The sequence below is a fragment of the Thermobia domestica genome, chromosome 10, assembly GCF_964235325.1.
Source record: "Thermobia domestica chromosome 10, izTheDome1.hap1.1, whole genome shotgun sequence".
NCBI classification, from domain to species: Eukaryota; Metazoa; Arthropoda; class Insecta; order Zygentoma; family Lepismatidae; genus Thermobia; species Thermobia domestica.
The window spans coordinates 121,167,380-121,191,314 of NC_137463.1; the positions used below are offsets into that span (position 1 = coordinate 121,167,380).

Sequence of the window (23,935 nt, forward strand, 5' to 3'; positions counted from 1 at the left end):
AACCATGACTGCATTATATAATACAAAGGAATTTAGGTATTAGTTTTCCAATGGCGAAGTAGCTATCATATTTGCCTTTGATGAGCGTAATTTCAGTATTGTTAGCGCCAAGAACAAAGTCAAAGGATGTTAAACAAGAAAAAATCCAGATATTAAAGTGTTTTTTTTCTGCCATGGAGCAAAACAGTACAATAATTTGTTTCTGATTTTTGTTGATAACCTCACGCGCTTTCATGCGAGAAATAAATGGGATAAATTTTAAATAATTACTCGAGTGTAATAAAAAATAATTTAGAAAGAAGGATCTTCACCTTTGAATAGAACTACATAATTTCGTAAATATATCCCACTTTTAAAAACTCTCTATGAACACGCAGGGAGGATAACAAAGGGATTTATGTACTTGAGATAAAAGAGAAATGAACAAGTAATACCCATGTAGTGGGAGAAACGTATCAGATTATCTCATAAGTTATTTCGTTTTTCCAGTTATTGCTGCAATGACGTCATCTTATGAGCAAATAGTGAAATAGATGGTACATGCCATAGCTGTGTTGTATAGGACACTTCATTTTGCAGCAATGTATTTAAAATAAAAATTTGCTCTATGTTTTGGAATCGTGGCTTGTGTTTGATCATGGCAGTGTCGGAGGACCATATACGGCCTGTCATACTGTATGAACTTCATCAGGAACTTTCAGTTTGTGCAGCGACACGGAACATCAATCCCATGTATGGTTAAATGCTGTGAGTGTGCGAAAATGTCAGATATTTCAGTCCAGGATATCAACCTCACCGATAAGCCACGAGAAGAGACACCTGTGCAACAGGACAACGATACTTTGAGAGCAGCGGTGGAGGCAAACCCAGTACAAACTGTCGAAGATTTGGCCAGCGAACTTCATATCACCCATTCGACCGTTCATCGTCATCTGCAAGACCTTGGGAACATGTCAAAACTCGGCAAATGGATACCCCGTGCGTTAACGCCTCAACAGAAGCAGCAGCAAGTGCACATCTGCAATTCCTGCTCACCTGTCACACTAACCTAAAAAGAGCGGGTACAGGAACTGTGACAAAACAGGGTCTCCACCCCTGTAGAGTGATGTTAAGTGTTTGGTTGGACATCCATGGGGTAATCCATTTTGAGCTCTTGCCACGTAATCAGATAATCAATGCATATGTCTATGTCAGCAGCTTGAATACCTACGGGCTGCATTGCTGCAGAAACGTCCAGCTCTGGTTCATTGGAAGGTGTGCTCATCCATGGAAATAACAGCGCCCACACACGGCAAGAAGGGCCTGCCTGTACTTAGGTCAAGGAATGTGACTGGGAGAAAATCACCTACCTCCACACCAGATCTTGTACAACAGACTATTGTCTTTTTCGCAACCTGCTTAAACACCTTACCGATAAAACACTGCACGCTGAGGATGACGTGCGACGAACAGTAACCCAGTTCTTTGCCTCCAGAACGTGTGACTTGTTTCAGTCGAGGATTCAGCAACTAGTTGACAGGTAAAGTGTTATAGAGTCTGATGGACACTATTTTTCTACTAACGGTAGTGTTCCAGGTAAGTTATCGTTCCTTTTCTTACAGTGTAAAAATACAATATTACTTATGGAATGGCCCGTAGCTTAGTTTTCAATCAGTTTTGATCTCATGTCACGTAGGTTTTTAGTGGACATCATTATCCTTTGAGTTTTTTCGAGATTTATCCGTTTCTTCCCATTTTATCATTATTATGCAAGCGTACTATCGTCGTTGTTTACGACATACATCATCCTTCTGTATTAGCGAACAGGGTATGATCTTAGAATTAAGGTTTCATTCCATTTTGCTTTAAACTGTCGTTACGGTATGAAATTTATCTGCGTATGAGTTTAAGCAAGTATTATTGACTTCTGAAAGCTAGTAATTTGAGCAGCTGTTTTTAAATAGCTGCTTTTTATGAACTTGAAAGAAAGTAGAACATAATTATGGAATAATATGCAAGTAAAAAAAAAAAAAAATGTTTCCCAGATTAATGAGTAAATCACAATTACTAATTTATGTTACGGTTTAAGTGGATTAAATAAATGTGTTAGTTTTCTTTAACAAAATATTCAGACATTTGCGAAAGAAGCAAGACAGCAGTGCGATGTGTTGCAAAGTATGTTTAAGAAATTAGAAACTCTGTATTCTGATTTGTCAGAATATTACGCATTTGATAAACAGAAGTATACCCTTGAAGAATTCTTCGGTGATATAAAATGTTTTAAGGATTCTTTTCTGGTGAGTATTATATTTTTAAAGAAAATCCATATATACACTTAAACTGTTGTTCTTTTTATTTATTTATTTATTTATTTATTATATTTAGTCATCTTTTCCTATTGTCAAATGCTTGATATTATACGTTTGAGGGAGGACTTGAACAATAGCAACTAGCAACAGCACCGAGTGATGTGTTTTCACATTAGCGTATTAGCTTCTTAACCACAGAGTTCGAATTTGAAACATGTCCCTTTTCCTCACATGGTTAAGATCTTACTTTTCCTATTAGGTTTGGCTTCAAAAAAGGGAAGGATCTGAAGCCCAATAATGCCATAAAATTCATAATAAGAAGAAGTTATTTAGAATTCTTGATCTTGTAGAGAACAAGGAGCTAAATGTAGTAAAATGTAGATATTCACATTCAGAGAAAAATAATATAATATGTCACACTCTGCCTTACAAAGGACCATTTAAATACGTAATTGGGCAGAAGCAGAATTGTCAGAAGTGCCTTGCTTCTCCATCATTATCATATAATCTCAGGTGTTTTCTTTAATGACAAGCAATTGATAACACGCGAAATAAAAATTAGGCTCATGATTTTACCGATTAAAACAATTAAAGGAAACATGGTCTAATTGTTTCTGGTTTGAGATTGAGTGATGACTTTTGTAACTTTTCTGTTACGATTAGCAATAATTAAATTAAGACGTCAAAAGTTGATTCGTAATCAGCTGTATGTACTTACTATTCCGGCTCTGGAAAATCTTCATAGTATATTTGAAATTCGAAATAGCATATATTCTAACATTGATTCTATCTTAAATCCGGCCTCTTTCTTTGTTCCTTTCACTGGTTTCTGTATCAACATCTGCCTCTTCCCCGGTCAAAAATAATAATAATATAAACGAGTTTTGTTTTCACCTCCATATATGCATATTTTTTTTTTATTTCCTGTGGCGCTATTTTGGTGTGTGTCTTCGCGGATTTTAATAAAACACGCTACTACAGATATGTGTTGATCAGAGTATAAGTGGCTACTTACATTTTAACAGAAGGTCGTATCTTGACTAACGCTGTAACGGTTTTTTTTTTTTTCTTTCTTCAAATCAGGAGTTTCTTTTATTAAACAAAATTAAAATATATATCCTTTAATTTCAATCGTGTATGTTTCAGTCTTATTTAAACTTTTGGCATCTTATTATTATCTCCCTTGGCTAGTAAATTTTTTGTTAATCGTGGTTTTACTCCTCAAGGTACTTCATTTCATTCATTCTGCCATTCTTTTCTTTATAAAGACAAAAATACAGGAACTGAACGAAGTGGTGGAAAAATAGACGTACTGGATTCATATTTAAAGGAGATGCCTTGTCCATTCCGAAGTAATTAGTTTGACAGGATTTTTTTTTTTTTTTTTTGGCATATTTACATGGTGTAAATGTAGATGGGTGGTTAATGTTCTTGATTCGTTGTTTGGGGGTTCTAGGTTAGATATCCTCGACCATCTTGACTAAGGTTTTCCGAGATAATTTCGTCTGTTTCACTAACCAAATGCAGGAATAGAAATTATATCTTTAAATATATGGACATTTGTGACTGCTTTTCTAATATTTTCCCCTACTCTCATCGTTTTCAATGTAAAACTGATGCCTTACTCTTTGTTATCTGGAATTTACATAATATGTGTTGCATGTTGACTGTTTTAGCCAGTAGGTCAGTAACGTTTTCTTTCCCCTTTTTGTACCATATTCATGTTCAGTTTCGACAAGCATATTTTCAAATGCCAAAAATTCGTATTTAGATAGATTAAAGAATGTAGAGAAAGTATCAGTGACGTGGCGTGACAATTTGACGATTGTTACCAGTTGCTGATACTACAAGTAACTCTTGTTTCTCAACATCAGAAAATCTAGTACTCACTTTTTCTTTCTGCGTATCAACCATTTCAAACTATAGGCATTGGCAAAGTGGTCAAATTCCACTTCATTTACTCTTGACCTTTTAGAACAATGTGGCTTTTCATGTTCTTTCATTTTTTACTAAATATAATTGAAACTATCTCTCAATGATCTTAGATATTCTTCAAAGTCATCTATTTTCTTTCTGCAGTAACCTACATCATGAACTTTCTATTGTAAGATATTGAACAAGATTTCTTATCTTGATGCTATAACAGAAAACAGTTCAAGTAAAAAATTGAAGTCAAAACTTTGAAAGGTTTGACAGAATTTTGCTACACAAACTCTGGTTTGAGAATCCTATTCGTCGGTTTTATCCATCATGGATTTAAAGACTCCTAACAGTTCATCTTTAAAGCTATACAACACATCATTTACCCTACTTCTATAGTTCCATACCTTGTGTTTGAGACTATTGGGATACTTTTGTTGACTACATAATCCAGAGCATTTGTTCTTTTTGAAGACTTCGAGAAAGAAGAAGCAAGTCCCGACACAATTTGAAAATAAAAAATATCCTTTTCCAATAGCGTAACTTGAAGCTTCAGTGCCCCCGCAACCTTTAGTTATGCGCCCTAGTTTCTATATATTTTGCGCCCCTGGAGCTCGTGCACCCCCTTCCCCGCCGCGAGGGTTGCGGGGGTGCTATTTACGCCTATGCCCTTTTGTATAATCAACGGACTTTTCTAAAACTAAATTAAGTCTATAGGCATAAGAATGAAAATATAATTAACAAGAGGCTGCAGTTCTTTACCTCACCAACCATAACTGGAGTTTCATCGTATGTTTGAGCAACAAGTTTTCCGTATTGAAAATTAGTTAGACAGTCAAACTTTGACACGATGAAAACGATTGCATAGTTCTTTTTCAACACATCAAACTGCATCAAAGTCCAAATTCAACTAGTAGGCTAGCAGCTAGAGTTGGAAATTCGTTGCATCGAAAGTTTTCTATACTAAATTAAAAACGAAGTATTATCAACTTAATTAGCATAAATCTTAAATAATAATAATTACTCGAATTGGAAGGAGCGCGGGCAACATCTCTGCTTCGCTCTAATTCTTATTACTATTCCCCCTTGCTCTTGAAACAATTCCAATATAGCACAATGTGTTTCATCAATAGGAATTTCTGTATATTTAATGACACTTCAGGGACTGACAATATCTTTGCTCCTTCAGGCATGAGACAACCATCTAAATTTATATACTGTTTAAACAGAAATAAAATCTCAATCTAAATAATAATAATAATAATGTCCATAAGTTCAAATTAACATTCAATGAGAAACTTTATTTTGAATCAAAGTAAACCTATATTAAATTTTTGTTAGAATATCCTATGGAATATATTCTTCTTGTTCACTGTTGCTGTATTATTCAAATTTAAAGATAACATATTAACATACAAAAGTCGTATAAAAATGATAGATTAACATATAAATAATGGACTGGAACATCAGTCTCACAGTAGCATGTGTTAAATGCTGTTAGTATGAAAAACCTGCTACTTATATTTGTCCGAACCTTATGAATAATGAAATTACAGCCAAGTTCCTATTCTTAGAATGGCGAAACAAACGAAACAGTATAGTAGAATTACCGCCCACTCGATCCTCTACAGCGAGAGGAGAGCGAATAGGCTCCTAAGCGGGCGGTGAGTAGAATATACATGTCGATGATATTCTAGATTCTCCTTGTTTTGACAGGGAACGTTCCTATTTTTTCCTGTTCCATTCAGCCGAACGGTAACATAAGGGCTATTCCGAAAGTCCAAATACGAGCGCGCAGGATGCTTCTGGCTGGCACGCAAAAAGGTGCTTCTGGAGTGAACGAACGATATCGGGGTTCGCGTTACCTCTGAAATCTGCGGTATCAACAACAGCTGCTCCTATTTGGTGTTGGCATGTTGCATTCGTTCACAATGTAAATGAAGCATAGGCTATCAAACTTTTTTTAAAAAAAAAAAAAGAAAAGAAAAGAAAGAAAGAAAGAAAGAGAATAAAAAGGAAAATGTAAACATCATCCCATGTCGATAATGAAATTTGAAGATATATGAAAATAACGAAAAACTGTAATATTTTTACCGTTACCGCCGGTAACAGCGGTAATACGCACTACACGTCCCTGGAAAGTATGTAATATATAAAAGGAGACGTACTTTGTAAGTAGTTGTCTATGATAATATCAAATTCATACCTTTTCATTGTTAGTATTGTTGTGTTACATTACATAATATTCCAACTGTAATGTTGAAGAATGGTAAGATGGCGTCAGGATGGAAAGAACTGTCTCGAACTCTAATTTAATACAAGTGTTTTTTTTATTATTATTATTATTATTATTATTATTATTATTATTATTATTATTATTTGTTTGTTTGTTTATTTTGGATACAAATTTTAGTAAATGTGGACATTCTTGGCGTCACTACTTTTCATATTCACAGTAATTTAACTGTATAACCATATTGTTTAACATAGGAGATTTCGGGCTGTATGCCTTTTGTAACCACGACAACTTTACAGCAAACTATTTTTGTTTAATACAATTTTACTACTTTATAACAATTAATAGTGCAATAGTCGACATGGCTAATCGCTGCGACACTCCTTTCATAAAAATCACAAAGTGGTTATAATAATAAGAACTGTAATGTTTTCCATTGTATAAGCTTTGCTTTCTGTAGATTTACATTTGACTTAAACTACTCACTGAGTAAAACAATACGTTTATTGTAAAAAATATTAACATGTAACAGTTTTGCCAACTATCTACTTTCGCTTCATTAAATACTATCTTTATCAGATAGTGTCTGATGAAGCCAAAATGGGCAGTTTGTGAAACCGATACACGATAATACTTTTTATAATAAACTTATTGTTTGGCTCAGTGAGAAGTTTAAATCAAATGTAATCTTCCAGCAGAGAAGTGCCACTTTGAAAATCAATTCTTAGCCGCCCCGAATCTAACTTAAGACTTAAAATTGCTGTTTATGTATTTATTTATTTTAGAATCTTTAGCCGGAAAGATAGGTCATAAATAACCAATTTCCGGTATTTCCCAAGAAAGTTACCTGTTTATGAAGAAAGAAGGAAAAAGCAAAGCCCCTATGGCAAAAAGGACTACAGACCGTGTGTGTTGTTCCTTTCTAAGGATGTGTTTATTTCTCGGGTATTACAGAGCTCCTTTGTGACTATATGGTTAGCGTACTCCCTTCAGCGTGGTAAACCCTGGCTCGATTCCTGGTTGGAACTTGTGGTTTGGATCTGAAATTAAGGTGTAGGTCCACGCGCCATATAGTCCCCTTACTAAAAGAGACTATAAACTCCAATACAATTACTAAAAGGTTGATCGGTTTATATCCGACCGATTTGGAATCGCTGCTGCCACCTGAGCCAGAGTCGTGGAACCATAATCATTATCATGTGATGTCTTTGCTTGCAAGATCTGGAATACCATTTTGGTTATTGACATGCTGCCGAAAATTAGTCGTTATTGGGAATGGTACATCATGGCCTTTCTTCCATGCATATTTTTCATGTCTGGAAGATCGTTTAATCATTAAAAGGACTAAACCTAACGACATCAAAGTAGTGGTCAGTAAATAAAAACGGGGCCCATGCAAAAACATTCGCCTTCAGCAGTCCGTTCGAGAGATTATGAGCTAAAATTCGCGTGAGGTGCTTCGTGAAATTCGTCAACTGGCAAACCATGATAATCCACCACTCCAATGTGACTTCGCGCAGAGATTAACTCTGGCGCAGTTAACTGTCAGGTGCATGATTCGTCACCGTTTTGGCCTGTGGTGTGTGCACAAGGACCAAGTTCACAGCCTCCACCCACGCCATACTGCTGAACGTAAAGAAACTAATGCAAACTATGCGAATGACATTTGCAATGTCAAAATGTAAGACAGTTGTTCCATTGGACGAAATGTATATTTATCTCACGCGCAGTGCCAATATTCAGACAATTACATGCTGTAACACCTCTGCAAGTTACATTCGAGTTATACCGACAGTGTCAAGAAAGTTTTCTGCAGGTAATATGGTTGTCCCCGGATACTGTCACAAGGGGAACCTGTGAAGTGTATATAAGATGGGAAAAGAACGTGGAGGTGAATGCTATTTACTTACAGGAATCAACATGGCCCAGTTCATCCCTCGTTTATATAGAGACAACAAGAACAAGGTTCCTAGCCATACAATCCTTCCGATTTTATCATGGCATGGAATAGGAAGCGGAAATTATATTATTCCCTTCCATGACATTCCTGTAAAACAGCTGTTGTGCCAGCTAATGGATTTCTGCGTATTTAGACTGTTAAAACAACATCTACAATGTATCCTTATAGGTCTATGAAAAACTTAATAGTTGAGGATGAGATGGAATTGTTATGAATCCACTGTAGTTCGTTGCAATGGAAATCCCGATGTCGGGCAATAGTTACTGATGCTGATAGTCCATAAACGGTGAAGGTGGCACGGCTTTTCATAGAGTAAATGCATTTTGAAACTGTTGGAATAACCCGATTAGCCTTCTGTGTTCTCAAAATGTACGATTTTAGATATTTAGTAGAGAAACGTGTATTCATGAAGATAATGGTAATACATTTTCTATCATTTTGCTTGTCTAAATACAGGTTTCAAATTGTATTTATCTTGTCTCTTAAAATAATTACTGGAAATGTTCATTAGAAAGCAAAATTGATGTGAGAGAGGATCGTGCTATGTTGTATTAAATATTTTTTTTGTTTGAATCTTGTAGCAAGCTTATAAAGATAACGTAAAACTTCGCGAAACAGAAGAAAAAGTGAAACGGGCGAAAGAGGCTCGTGAAAAAGCAGAACAGGAGCGTGCTGAACGAATGGCTCGAAAGAAAGCATTGATTGACATGAATGCAGACGACGATCAGGAAGGTGTGATGGACAGTCTACTGGAGGCGCTACAGACAGGATCAGCCTTTACTAGGGAGCAGAGAAGAAAGAGGGCGCCACGCGCAGCTGGAGGTTCGTGTAGTATTCTTATGGATTAAGATCATAAAACTTGTATTTATTTCTTTATTATATGCGGAAAATCAACCTAAAAGTAATCTATTCTGTACTAGTATTGGTGCATTAATACTGCAGCATTGTAGTAATTTTCTTACAGAAATACTAGTTTTACATCTCTTGTACTCGCATTACGCGAATTTTCAAACTTCCCAATCTTTTTATGTTGCAAATGATCTCTTGAGTATCGGTTGCTCTTTTCATTTATCTATTCTTGTAAATTGTATTTTATGTCTGTGCCAACTGAAAACTCTCATTTCATTTTTCATGCTTTGCAATAGATGAGATGGAGAACTTCACCTTGTGGTGTAAGTCAACAATACTATAGTCTTTTAGAAAAGATGCAAGAAAATTGGTTGTGGCTTTCATTTTATACTGCAACTAGTAGTACTTTGATAATTTATTAATTTAGGATGTACTGTGTGTAATCTTATAATTATGATGCTTGTTTCTGTTTTATGAGTGTTGTATCTTATAATAATATATCTTAAATCTATAGTTCTTTTCAGTTTACTTTCATGAATGATCATAAGAAGTAGTACACTAGTATGCCTTCAATAGCTAAATCTTTCGTAGTAGTCAATCTTGCATAATTTAAGAAACGTTATTATTAAACCTTTTCGTTATTATTATGCGTTGTATGAAACGTTATTATTAGGCACCTTTTCTTTACGTCTATGCAAAATTACATATTTATAGTGCTCCGTATAGCGTGTTTTTCAGAAATCTTCGTAGCTTGCCATGGGCATCAAATAATAAAAAAACTACTACTACTACTACTACTACTACTACTACTACTAATCATCATCATCATCATCATCATCATCATCATCATCATCATCATCATCATCATCATCATCATCATCATCATCATCATCATCATCATCATCATCATCATCATCATCATCATCATCATCATCATCATCATCATCATCATCATCATCATCATCATCATCATCATCATCATCATCATCATCATCATCATCATCATCATCATCATCATCATCATCATCATCATCATCATCATCATCATCATCATCATCATCATCATCATCATCATCATCATCATCATCATCATCATCATCATCATCATCATCATCATCATCATCATCATCATCATCATCATCATCTCCTCCTCCTCCTCCTCCTCCTCCTCCTCCTCCTCCTCCTCCTCGTGGGCTAATCTGTTTTAACTGCAGTTCTGCTCATTTACTTACATTTCTGAAAACCAGAAGCATGCATTGTGGTTTTGACAACAGACTTCCAGTTCATATATCATATCGCACTTTTCTTATTAAAACTATTTATTTCATCTTGTATGTCTTATACTAAGACTTATTGTTGTTTCAGTTGGTTCGGTGGGACACGGTGGCTCAGTGGTAGAGCGTGTGTGAGCACTTTATAATTCTTTAAATCATTCGTACTTTTGCAAAATTACTAAAAGCAGCGCATTTCTTTTAACATAGTCATGAAAACTTAAAGGATAACCGGCCCTTGATCCACACCTACTTGTTGTGGTTTCTGATAACGCCTTTGTTGTAGAACAGAATAAAGTAAAATAAATAATGAAGTGACATTTTCATATTTATAAAATGCTAAGTTGAATTTTCTGATTTTCCACAAGAAATCCAGAGCTACAATTTAATCCATAAACATCATATTAGATATAGGCGATAGTTTGTTTTGAAAAATTAGATTTAATTACTAATCTATAATTTAGAATTCTGTTGTTGATTAGTGATAGCGATCAAGCTTTGAGTATTTCTGTAGATGCACTAACTCAATTAATTTATCAAAAATATGTTTTTCTTATAATTAAGCAAAATATTTTATTTTAGCTGAAAGAAGAGCTCAACTAAATCGCAGTAGATCAAGATCAGGGCTCGTTGGAAATTCATTGTCAAGTCGAGAATTGCCAAGGTGAGTGAGTATCCGAGAATTAAAAAATATTAAACTCAGTTTAAACGGTTATATATCCTATCATTCTTCCTTTAGACAACTTGAGAATTGTTCGTATATTATTATGGTAAATAACGAAATTGCTGAGTTGGTTATCAGCGTATTAATTTTGTTAAAATTGCACTTGTGGTTTTAACAGTTTCGATAACGTACTACTACTTCGCTAACTTGTGCAACATTTATCTTGGTATTTTTTTCAATGTGTCACCCCGTTTCGGGAGAACAAAAGGAAATAATACAGATTGTAAGCTTATAACAAAAACAAGTTATCATAGTTTTCCATCAGAACGTTTTCCAATAAAATACACATAATATTTCTTAAGAGCTATTTTTAAAAAATCATTAAAAAAATACAAATCTAAAAACTAAAGTAGCTGGCATCATTGTAGTTTCCAAATCAAGGAGAAATTCTGAAAAATTCACAATAGAAACCGCTAAAGAAAATGCAGTTCACCCGATTAATACGTTGTGGAACTACCGTTAGCGATCAGAACAGCTTTGGTACGTCGTTGAATGGAGCCATATAAGTCATGAATGGTTTCCAGCAGACTGTAGTACCATTCATAATGCAGTGCAGCATTCAGTTCCATCAGCGAAGATGGAGAAAGATATCTGCTCCGGAACCTGAGATCCAGCACTGACCAAAAGGGTACAATAATGTTGAGACCTGAGGATTAGGCTGGCCAGTGGAAGCATTGTAATTTATCCCGTTCTTTATGAAACCACGCCTGAATAGCTCTAGCAGTGTGAATTGGGATATTGTCATCCTGGAAAATTACATATTGACCAGAAAGAACATTTGAACAATAGTATGCATATGGTCTCCTAACATATCCACATAATCACTGGCAGTAATACGGAATATCAGGAAATTGCGGCCTTCAGCACAACAGAGACTCCTCCATACTTCACCGTAGCAAAGAGATAGTTCGAATCATAAGCTGCTTTAGCTGTCCACCTATGCGTTGGTAACAGCTTTCATAACAAATCGCAACACCTAGAAGTAATTAACATTAATTCATAGAGCTTTTGGCATCTCCGACTAGGACAACCTGGAAGCTAAAGTCCAGCATCTACATACCACTTCGCTCCAGAAGGTTGCTCACGATAGAAACAGTCGACTTTCATGGCACAAGCGAACCACACATTTAACCGCTGTTATATCCCGATATATTGCTGGCTACATTGGGGTCTGTACTTGATAATAATATCAGTTGAACACAATCCATAGAACGATTAACGTAAAAGTGATACCTTTCTGGGAGAGATTAATTTGTGAACTTTCCTCCACCCATTACAGCCACTCAGCAGTAGTGAGTGATACGACAGGCCTCTGAGATACGTGATCGGCCGGAAATTGTGATGCCTCAGTGCGCTCGAACTTCCAGTACATGCGCGCTATTAGTAGACTATTGACAGAGGGCAAATCTCCCAACAGAGATTTTTAGCCATACAATATGTCGAAATTTTGTACTATGAAATATCGGCAGGGATATTGTGTATCGTACTTTGTGATACTACAACGGTTAACGGTGTTACCAACCCAACATAAAGTTATATTTTTCTAAATGGCACAAGATAAATGGTCCACAGGGTGTCTCAAAAGTCCCCTGACATAGGTAACTGTTATTATCAGAGTTACAACAAAATGTAAGAGGGGAAACCGTCTCCAAATATACTGTTTTCAATCTAAAGTGAAGGTTTTTTTTTTTTTTTTAATCGGACGAGTCATTTGGGCTATACACTCTTTATGCGTCCAATGTTAAATGAAAATACAACGTTGTCATTTACCTAGATCCACAACTCAAGTGAATGAAGTTACTGTCTTTTACGCTAACGTGTCGATGGCCAGCCTCCATTTCAAACATTGCCTCATTCACGATACTCTTACAAAATTTATCCACCTCCTGCCTCGCCCTGCTTTCCCCCAGCCCCTCTATTATGGCAACGTTGCCTTTTCAATTTATACTGGGCGCATAAAGAGCGTACAGCCCAAATGGCTCGTCCGATTTAAAAAATTCTTTCACTTTAGATTGAAAATATTATATTTGGAGACGGTTTCCCCTCTTACATTTTATTGTAACTAATAATAAGTATTACCCTATGTCAAGGGACCTTTGAGACACCCTGTATGTATAATATAGTGTAGTTCGGGTCGATTTTCGTATGATAATGAGTAGAGTTTTGCATGAATATAAAATATGGTATCCGCAATATCTTTATCTGCATCCGCAGATTAATGAGGTAGCAGATATTTACAGCTTGTTTGTTCTGTAATTATTATGATTTCGAAAAAAGGTTCTAACATAGCAGTTCTAGTATAAATCCTATTTCCTGGGTTCGTGAATCTTATGATATGAAACCAATCACATTCAAATGAAACCTTAAAATATACCACCTTCGGATTGTAAGTTAACAATGCTAAATAAAGTGCAGTAACATGTATACAGACTCAAATTACGATACTAGTGTGGAAAACTACATGCTTACTTACAACTGTCTCAAATTCAGATTTCTGGCAAGAAAATTGTCAAGATCGTAATACGGTATCTCTCAAATAATTTCAGATCACATGACTATTTTGCTTTTTATTTCAGTACTCATAAGTAACGAGTGTGGTTATTCAGAACGCAGGGGTAAAATGGAAATAAACTGTTCCGTTGAGAAAGATGAATAAACCACTTCAAACTTAAAATCTTGTTAATACTTCACTTCAAAATTAACTTAACGTTAATACTTCATCTTTGTTATAGAATATTAGAAACGGAAGATTTAACGAAACATTTATCCGAAAAGGTTTATCACACTTTAATAATGGGAGTCTATAATTAATATTGCTTCAATGAACAATCACAAAAATTATTCTCTTTTCACCTACATCCCGTTTTATCCGCCATTTAAAAAAAATGCGGATATATTCACATTTTGGCAAATCTTTAAGTAATGAGTAATAGAAAGCAAGGGAAAACTTTTCCGATGATACTCATCTGCCATTGTGGTATCCGCCATATTTGATTCAGGTCAGAGTTTTTAAATGGAACTTGGCGTATCCGATACGTGTTCTGGGACTTGAATTCGCTCAAATTCGCTTAAGTAAAGCCTATTTTTCAATATTGATAGATTAAAAGTTTTGTTGTACTCAATAATTTATCAGTTTGTTTAACTTGTGTACGGCACTTGTGGATGAAGCACTGCACCGCTGATCATTCTAAAATTGCAGAATGTGTTCCAGATAATGTTTGTTCTTGCACGTAATGCAATACTTCGATGTGAGAGTTGCATATACGTCTCTTATTCGTTGCCCCACATGCGTGGCATTACGAAGTTTCGCGACATACACAACTCCTTTCAAATATCCCCATGATTAGATATTAGGAAAGTAGGATCAAGTGAACGTTGTAGCCATCACTGGACCTTGACGTCCAATCCAACATCTGGGAAATTGGTGATTGAGTCAGGCCCTGACAATGGCATCACAGTGGGATGGCGCTTTATCTTGTTTAAAATAATCGGGAAATGTATCAGTGCGGTTTAAAATAACGGAGAAATGTATCGGTGTGGTTCTTTGATTTTTTAAAAAAATAGAGCTGCTAATATTAGTTTTTCAGATTTTGCACCATACTATCACTTTTTCCTGTCTGCACCTTACAGAGATTTGTATACCGCGAATTGCCCGGACACCAGTAAGTTTTGATTGTAGATTCCCCATGAAGGAGAGAAATCAGCCTGATCATAAACAGTATGTTGTAGGTAATTTGGGAATCTCTCTTGTTGTTCAGCATCCATTCACAAAACTAGATCCTATGTACACTGCTCTGAAGGACAGGATGCTCTTGAAAGCGTCATCGGATAGCTGTTAGTGGTCTCTTGGCGATTACAGCTAAAACATAATGTTATGTATACCCTCATCAGTCGTTGAGCATGGATGGTCGAATTTGGCCCGTTCTTCATAGGTATTGAGACTTGAAACTTCTGGATAGCATTATCAGAGACTTAATTTGTGATCAAGGTAGCTTCTCCGCTGATCTAGTCGCTAACGCGCGCGCCTTTGGTGTGTGATGTTTACCCTATAGGATGAAGATCCAATAGTCATTGATCGAATATTTCGCCCGAGCGTTAACGACGAAACAAGTTATCACTAGAGTAATAGCTTCTTTCACTGCTAACCACACGTAGGCAAAAATTCAAACAACAACCGTAGACTTGTGAACAGAATGAAACTTCAGCATCGTTTGAACTGAAAAAGAACATAAAATAATAATTCGCTGGCATTAATATATTCTGCACCATACGCAACACTATGGAATAACATGAGGCTGCAACATACAATCAATCTGACACCGTATTACGAATAGAATATGTGCTCTATTTTGAATAATTTTATACTTACATTATCTTTCGTGACAAGGAAATTACATTAAAGTTATTAAAAGGTGAAGATGCACAAGATACATAAAATTTACACTGGATCCGCATGTTTATTCTCTTTTCTATGAATTGTTTCCAGCAGCTGTTGTAAAGTGCTGGCCGTTGTTAGGAGTCTTGGCGCCGAACGCCAGCTACGTCACGCAGCTTCCTCTTTGTCCCCGCTGCTCACGTGAATCCCACCTACCAAAGTGACGTAAGCATAGGTAGGACTGTGATTGGCTGCCGTCGATGGTCAAGGCCGTCGGCTACTTCGTCTGCCTCTTTGCTGATATATCCGTTGCAAGAACGTACAACGATTAGTTACACTATGTGCGGAAAAATAGCAGCCTTTAAAATAAAAAGATTAAATTGTCTGAGCTGGGCCCACCAAAAATAATGCACAAATAAGTTTATTACAGATGCACGGAGTTCGGGTTCGATTCCCTATGGGAGAGCCCTAAAATTTGAATGTATAATGGTGGTTCAAGTTCCACCTTAAACTGCAGGTTCACATCTCATAGCCTTGCTACTAAAAAGAGACACCCAGCTGAACAAGCAAGCAAGCCACATTTGATCAGGATGTTGTTGATTGAAGAGACTGGCAATTTCCGTGGAGCTATGGCCAGCTAGCAGGCTTGCTTCTCCTTTCTTGTCAATGACATTCTGTCATACAAACATCAAGATATGCCTGCAAAGACAGCAACACAGCGTGTAACGGTTTGCACATTATTTCTCACGAATTACACATATATGAATTTAAGTTATTGGGTATCATTAAACGTAAATTACGATATTGTAAATTCCACTTCATTAGCGTATTTCTGAGTGAATTAAAACATGTATTACATGACTCCAGTCCCATTTAAAAAAATAAAAGATCTGGAAGTCAATTTAAGGAGATTTTGCTCCTCTCCCATCTCCCTTTGTACTGTATATTGCCTGTAAAATTATTTAAAACTCTCATCATGAAATATTAAATAGCTGTCTTGAAAAAGTAACGATAATGACTTCTTTTCTCAGTTACATCACCGCATACTATTCGTCATATGTAACAGTTTAGTTTTAATTCTTTCGTAGGTTTCAGAAATGAAAAAGGAAAAAAGTGACATATTCGCCTTGTCCTGTACAGAAGCCTTCAGAACTGCATGGAATGAAATTACTAATTTGTTGATTTTAGTATTTATAATAATTTTACTTTTCAAAATTAATTTCGGCAATTTTCAGTTTTTGATTTTTAACCAATAGAAATATTTTCAAATGCCACAGAAATCCGCTAATAAGAAAATTACTCAGTCTATATTTAATTATTTCACTTTTATTATGAAAAGAATGCCTTTACGAATTATACATGAGCTTAAAGTTTCATTGAACTAAATAGATTTAAAAACTTTTTAAATGGAATGTGAATTTCAAATCATACAGGATGTTCCTAAATGGATATAAGGTTTTAATTAAATGTATTTTCTATTACATATGAAATACAGAAATAAAACATACATTTAAAGAACAGTACTCAGTTTTTGTCTCATGTTGCAAGGGTTCAATGTGCATGCCATTGTGCACGACACATATCTAGTCTGTACTTAATTTCTTCTCACTGTTGCAACAATCCTGCGTTGCAATTCAAGGAGGTCGGGAGGTAGCAGTGGCACGTAAACACAATTCTTCACATACTTCCACAAAAAACGAATCGTAGAGGTGAGATCGGTAGACCTTGGAGGCCATTGCAGAAGAGTCATGTCCAGCACTTTTTCGCAGGATTTGCACGGGCCACATTATCTCCAGGCTTTAGGGCTTGTAACAGTTGCAGACGCAGATTCTTTTGTAACATCCTCCAAACAGTCTTGGTTGGAATTGCTAATTCTTGACTCGTCCGACTTACAGATTTCCTGGGACCGAATGAAACTTGATGTGACTTGTTCCACTTGCTCATCTGATACACGATGTCTTCAGGAGCTCTTCCCCTTGCACAGGTATTCTTAAATTGCTTGTACCACCTCCGAATGTTTTTATCCGATATGAAATCACATCCATATTTCCGTCGGAAAGCACGTTGCACTCCAATTGCTGAATTACATCTTGCGAATTCCAAAGACACAGAAGGCTTTATGCTCAGGAGTCGTCATCATCTTTACAACTAGTGTCGCGGAAATACGAAAAACCACCTACAAAGTAAGAACTGAGTTACCTTTCGTTTTAAGAAATGTATCATTTTTGTATGGCATAAAAAGATAAGATACACTTAAACCACGATAATCATTTAGAAACACTCAGTATTTTCATAGAGACTCGTACACTTTGTCTTCTTGTTTTCCCTTTATGCGTAGCCTTGTATTAAATAGGCTCCTTATGTTACTTTGCAAGTGCAATATTATCGGGTTTTGAAAGTGTAATATTATTCGCTGGAATGAAATATATTGGATGTTTCTTCAATAGGTTCAATGCATACCTGATTTTACTTAAATATTATTGTATGTTTATTCCTATTTTTCAGCGAGCTGATGGCTGCGTAGATGCTTTTGGCGCTTCCATTCCTTGCTGCTTCTTACGTGAAGGATCCCGTATCGAGCGTAGCGAAACAGTTGGAAACATCATATCACAAGGTTCATTCCTGAATAAACAATAATAAAACTGACTACCTGCATTCTAGTGCCTTAATGAGAAAAAATAATATAATGAGCGCATCGAAATAAAATTAAATAATTGTACAAAATAAATATGTATATATTAGTTTGGTTTGTAAATGAAATACATTAATAAAACTTTGTAAATCTTTTATACGGTGTAATTATTTCAGGGAACCAGTACCTTTGTCAGATTTCATCTAGATGAGAAAAAATGAATTCAAGGGTTTGTAAAAGGATAACTTTCATTAATTTTTCATTTAAATCTTTTCTTTGTTTAAAATATTTAAAATTTATTGTTTGAAATAGAATGTTATATGGTGATTGTTTGTCCATGAATGTTTCGTCGATTTCCCATTTTTTGTACTATGTCAATGTACTATGTTCAAAAATTCTTAATCACCCAGTTGCTTTTTAACTTAAAGGTGTTACTTTATTCCGTGAAGAGAAAAAGACCCCTAGCCATCTGTTTCGTCTACTTCGTTCAGAATATAAAATCAAAAAGTTCGTGTGTATTGAGAAAAAGAGGTGTGTAGAGGCAGGACTATTAAGATATTAGGGAGTTAATTTAATAATAAGATACGAGCAGCTCTGAACTGTAATGTTTCTCTAGCTTTTAAGGATAGTCAAACTACTCGTGCAATCGAAGAGCCCCCACCAAGCCAGTCCATTCGGATTTACTAAGAAAAAACATATGGTTAGTAGCAGGGTTGGCTGGTTTAAACCAAGGTGGTTTAAACCATGGTTTAAACCAAGGTTTAAACCAGCTGGTTTTTTCAAAAAAACCAACTGGTTTAAACCAAAAAACAAAAAATGTTCGCAAAAGTGTAAGTGTTTGTAAAATCTTGATGAATACACATTTGTGGGTTATCACGTTTCACTCCCGTATATTATTCGTATTATATTCAGACCTAAATTCCCCATTCATTACTCAAAAAGATTATACTACAAAAGCAACTTTTTTTTTTTAAAGTTTATAAATGTTTATTTTGTGATTTTTTGTAGTTGTTATTATTGTTATGTAATTGCAATCGAAGAAAAATTCCGAATATTGTTTCGTTTCAATGTTTACTATTGATAAAATAGATCGAAAATGCCGTACTTTGTGTGTGTGTGGGGGGGGGGGGTCATACAGACCCCACGAAAGGCATTTAGTGAAATAAGTATCTTTGGTATCTATTTACGTATAAATGAGTCTGAGCCAAAGTGGACTCAAATAATTCGTATCTTTATTCACTTTTCTTATTGATATGCAGATTAAGTCGGTGTATTTCTTTAATTTGGACCAATAAAAGTCGTTGTTAATTAACTTGAACTAAATTAGTTCTTCTGTACTCCGTAGTACTTTGAAATTGTTCATATGTAATTCTGTGTAATGGTTTCACTTGTGCAACTGTTTGTCTTTTTGTCCTTCTGAAATGACTCTTGATAGTTATATTAAGAAGCATGTAAAGATCAGTACAACGTATTTTTATCAGGATTCCTTCGTGAGTGATTCGGCAGACGTATCGCATTTGTGGCCAATTAGTCCTGGTTCCGAGTTCAAATGGAGGACAATTTCTCTCGGATGTAACTCGAGAAGCGGTTTTTATTCCGCTTTAAGCGTATGTGACCCCTTCCAGCATAACCCAGTTGTTGCATAATAACATCAAGGCGAAACAAACTTATTTCTGTCCATATATGATATGAATATATAGAGCAAATGATTTAAACCATAAAAACCTGGTTTAAACCAAAAAAACCTGGTTTAAACCAAAAAAAACGGTTTTTTTGTTTTTTTAATAAAAACCATGGTTTTTGCCAACCCTGGTTAGTAGTTTTTCTTTATTTTAGGCAAGAGAATTGTTATTGCTTAGAGAACTCCATGGGCTTGTATAATTTCTTAGTTTTCAAAGTAGTCTTCATAAAATGTGGAGTTACTTAGTCATGTTATAAATTTGATGTTTAGGTTCTTAATGCAAGTGTTGGTGTATTATTGGTTTTATATAAGGTAGTTAACATCGTTACTTGGTGTATGATTAGTGATTCGTAACCACAACCGTTCTGTTTTAAGTTACATATTAATATTGTTAACGTGAAGAAAGAGGTAACCCATACGTAAAGTTGGGTCGAACAGTGGTGTTGTATATTCGATTCATGAGATGTTTTACTAGTTGTATGATTTTGAGAGGTTTACATTTAGGGTGTAGAATATGATGTTTGAGAGTTAGTCGATTACCTAGCTTAATTCCAAGATATGTTGCAATACTCTCGGATATGTGTGTTATTTTAACTTTGAGAGTAAGATATCTGATTCTGCGCATGCCTTTGCCTCTGTTGGATAAATAATAAGGAATTATATTTTACTTGTATTCAGAGCCAGGTGCCAGTTTCGGCACCATTGTGAGAATTTTTTGGTTTGGTCTGATCTATTTATGATCTGTACTCGGAGTGAAGAAGTCCAATAATCTGAGTAAGCTTATAATTCTTGATAAATAGGATGTAGTAGAAATTGGTGCGTCATTAGCATAAAAGCTAGAGAGAAGAGAAGCTAAAGTGGGTCTTTGAAGAATTCATCTCTTTACTTGTATCGGCTGGTATAAGTTTTCAGCGACTTTAATTTGGGTAGTTATATTTCGTAAGAAGAACTGGATCCATCTGATAATTGTAGTGAGAAGATTCAGTTGTGTTTATAAATTAACCCATAAAGGCGCTGCTGAGATGAAAAGGATGGCTCCCAGTTTGTGCTATCGTTTGATAGAGGCACGAGTTTTTCGCAATGCGCGATAAAACGAAATGAGTCAGAATTAAGTAATTTTCAGTTTCTTGACGTTTTATGATACTTTGTATTTTCAATGGTTTCCGTTGCGCGACAAAACGCGAAATTAACAGTTTTGCGCGAAATCTCTAACAATACGCGAAATAACGCAAAATTTTAAAAATACGTTTTCATCAATTTCAAACGCCAGTTTTCCGCTGACGGAACTGTAGAACGTGGCGTGAACGGTGCATTTTGGGTGATTCGGACATGGCTATAGAGAATATGTTGCGCGCTAGCTATCACCATTCCATCTGAGTGGGGAGGAGCTGTTTTAATTAGCTAGCCAATGACATGGACTGGTGATAAGTGATAAACATACAATGAAGAAGTAAAATGTGGAAACATGTAACATGGTTATGTTTAATTCTTAAATGTAACTTGTGCCTAATGTGTTTTCAGAAGACAGCATAACTTTCCTACTCATAGTAAGTTTAGTTACTGATTTTCCTTTAGATTGATTAAAAAATTACAATTTTCTATAAGTGAAATTTACGTCAAGTGAAATATTCAGTGTATTTTGTTTTTAGGTAATTAATGGTTTATTTCTGTAGTGATCTATGAATAAAAGAGACAATTTTAAAACTTTAAGGGAATATCTTTTCCACAAGAGCAACAAAATTCGAAACTATATTTGTAAAATGCAACAAAACGCGAAATATGAAAAATGAAACGCGAAATTTTCAAATTCTTAGTGCCCCTATTGATAGTTTTGTGTCATCATAGATACGTAAAGTTTGAAATCCTGTTTGGATTTAGTTGAGTTGCCTGTTTTTTAAGGTATGTATGCAGTCTTTTACCTTTTTTACCTCCATCGAGACCAAGCATAATTCTTCCTTAACTTTCTAATTTCACTTATAAAGAATTTGTGGTCCAAACTTCCTCCCTTAACAAACGGAAATAATTAAACTTGTTGAATTAAACTCTTAAAACAGTATTGTTGAAAATTTCACAAGCAGCAATTAAACAATAAATGACTAGGATATTTACCCTATACACAATTATGATAGTAGAGATGAAACAACCATGATCTTTTAATTGAAAAGTAGGAGAGTAACAAAGTGCCATATTATTGAAAACCAGGAGCGTCATTTCAGATTTTGCTTTGGGGGGGGGGGCAAAACCCCTTGATATAAGTCAAATTTCGCGTATTTCACTGATTTACTTCTATTTTATTGATAAAATCTATAGAAATCTCAAACTCAGAGGAGGCAATTGCCCCTCCCTGCCCCCCTAAATGACGCCCCTGTTGAAAACTAATACACATGCAAGCTATCCTTGGTTTGTGATTTTGTGCAGAAAGTAGTTTTGCTGAGGAAACGAACCAAGACGACCTCGTCCAATAGAAATAGGTAAACCTTTTTGGAAACTAAAAAAAAAAAAATGGAATTTTAATCATACTTCACGAGACTAAAGAGGCCGAAATCTCATTTCGTGAACAACACTAGCAAAAATTCCGAAGTTTACGTCATGACCGAGAATTCCCTGTAACTATATAGTGCTAACTATATAACAATAGTTAACGTGCTCATCTTCGGCACGGGAGACCTGGGATCAATTCCTAGTTGGAGTTTAGGGGAGACCGGGGCACGTTTTCCAACTGGCTTTAGTTCTGAAAGGATCTGGTAGATCGCTCCTGCGGGTGGACTGGCTGAAGCAGCAATGCTTGGCACACCATCTACGCAAGTTTCAGTTGAGTAGCTGTGTTGTAGGCAGGAGATCTTGTGAAATCATTTTTTCGAAAATGAGTAAAGTAGCAGGTCTGCATTAAAACTTAAAGTAAATGTACTATTGTTAAACGTACTGCTTTGACATTGCATGTACTAAAGATGGTGTTCTTCCTTTACCTAATAATGTGTTTGTTTTGCAAATAATATACACCATTACTCGTCAAGGTTATGTTGAAGTTCAAAAATGGCGATGGGGCAGGTTTTCCAACAACATACGTATTCCAATATTTTTCCGGTCTCAGTCAGTTTCTCCAATTTTAGTAGGACTATAACAAATGCATGTAGGGCCTACAGTGTAAAGAAATCTCCGAAATAACAATGTATGGTACACAATACGTAGCCCGTGACCAGGCACGCAGCCAGGGGAAACGTTAAAAAAAAAAAGCTAATGTTATTCTATGCTGACATTTTTTTTTTTCAAAACTGACGTCCGAACAACCCTCTCGAAATATTGAAGCGGCTATGGCCCTGTCTCTCCCCCCCAAAAACAATACTGAATACGTGCTTGCCATTGACCATATAGTCTATTGCAGTGTTTCTCAAAGTGTGGGTCGCGATAAGTTTTTTCCTTTCAATTATGAACATTTTATTTTGATGCAGAAACATATGTTGTGAGCAAGGACGGATCCAGGATTTTCTGAGAGTGGTACACCATAACTACCAAAATAACCAGTATCATTGAAACTCTTCAAAGTGGCATGTGAGAATATTCTTTACAGCTGACAACGCTGATGCATAGAACGGAAGGGGGGAGGGGAGTATTTTAAAGAGAGTCACAAGTGATATGCAGGAAAAATTGTTCTTCTCTTCTCCTGGTTTTTGTTTACTTCCTACTTGACAAATGTTATATTGCTTGATTTGTTCAATACTTTTCCTTGAACCTTCAGAAAATCGACTTAAACTATTGCTTTTGCAAAACTCCTCTTTCTTTTAAGCCCCATACGGAAACATGATGGCAGAAAGTTTCGGAAATTTTTGTTATTTTCACTACTAGCTTCTCATTTTAGATAGTGTATATTTGCAACGAGGGGGTGCACCTCCCCCTAAATCCGGTCCTGGTTGTGAAGTATTATTGAGAAAATGAAAATTGCAAACGTTTGTTAACGAGCTGAAGAGTAAGTTATTACTCAGAGCCCTGCCCTGTTATACA

At 35.7% G+C, this 23,935-nt stretch overlaps 1 protein-coding gene across 3 annotated transcripts in view; it reads left to right on the forward strand.

The window, feature by feature from the left end:
• The window catches only part of dia (diaphanous related formin 1), a 172,021-nt gene extending 153,611 nt beyond the window's left edge, over positions 1 to 18,410 (forward strand). For 2 of the 3 annotated variants that reach the window (XM_081728518.1, XM_081728516.1), the window contains exons 16-20: positions 2,112 to 2,276; positions 8,986 to 9,226; positions 9,550 to 9,576; positions 11,107 to 11,188; positions 18,129 to 18,410. In XM_081728518.1, coding sequence (XP_081584644.1) covers positions 2,112 to 2,276; positions 8,986 to 9,226; positions 9,550 to 9,576; positions 11,107 to 11,188; positions 18,129 to 18,147 — 534 coding nt within the window. In that variant the 3' untranslated portion in view covers positions 18,148 to 18,410. The remainder of the gene's footprint in view (positions 1 to 2,111; positions 2,277 to 8,985; positions 9,227 to 9,549; positions 9,577 to 11,106; positions 11,189 to 18,128) is intronic. The other variant, XM_081728519.1, reaches the window with a different exon arrangement.
• Positions 18,411 to 23,935: the final 5,525 nt, after the last annotated feature.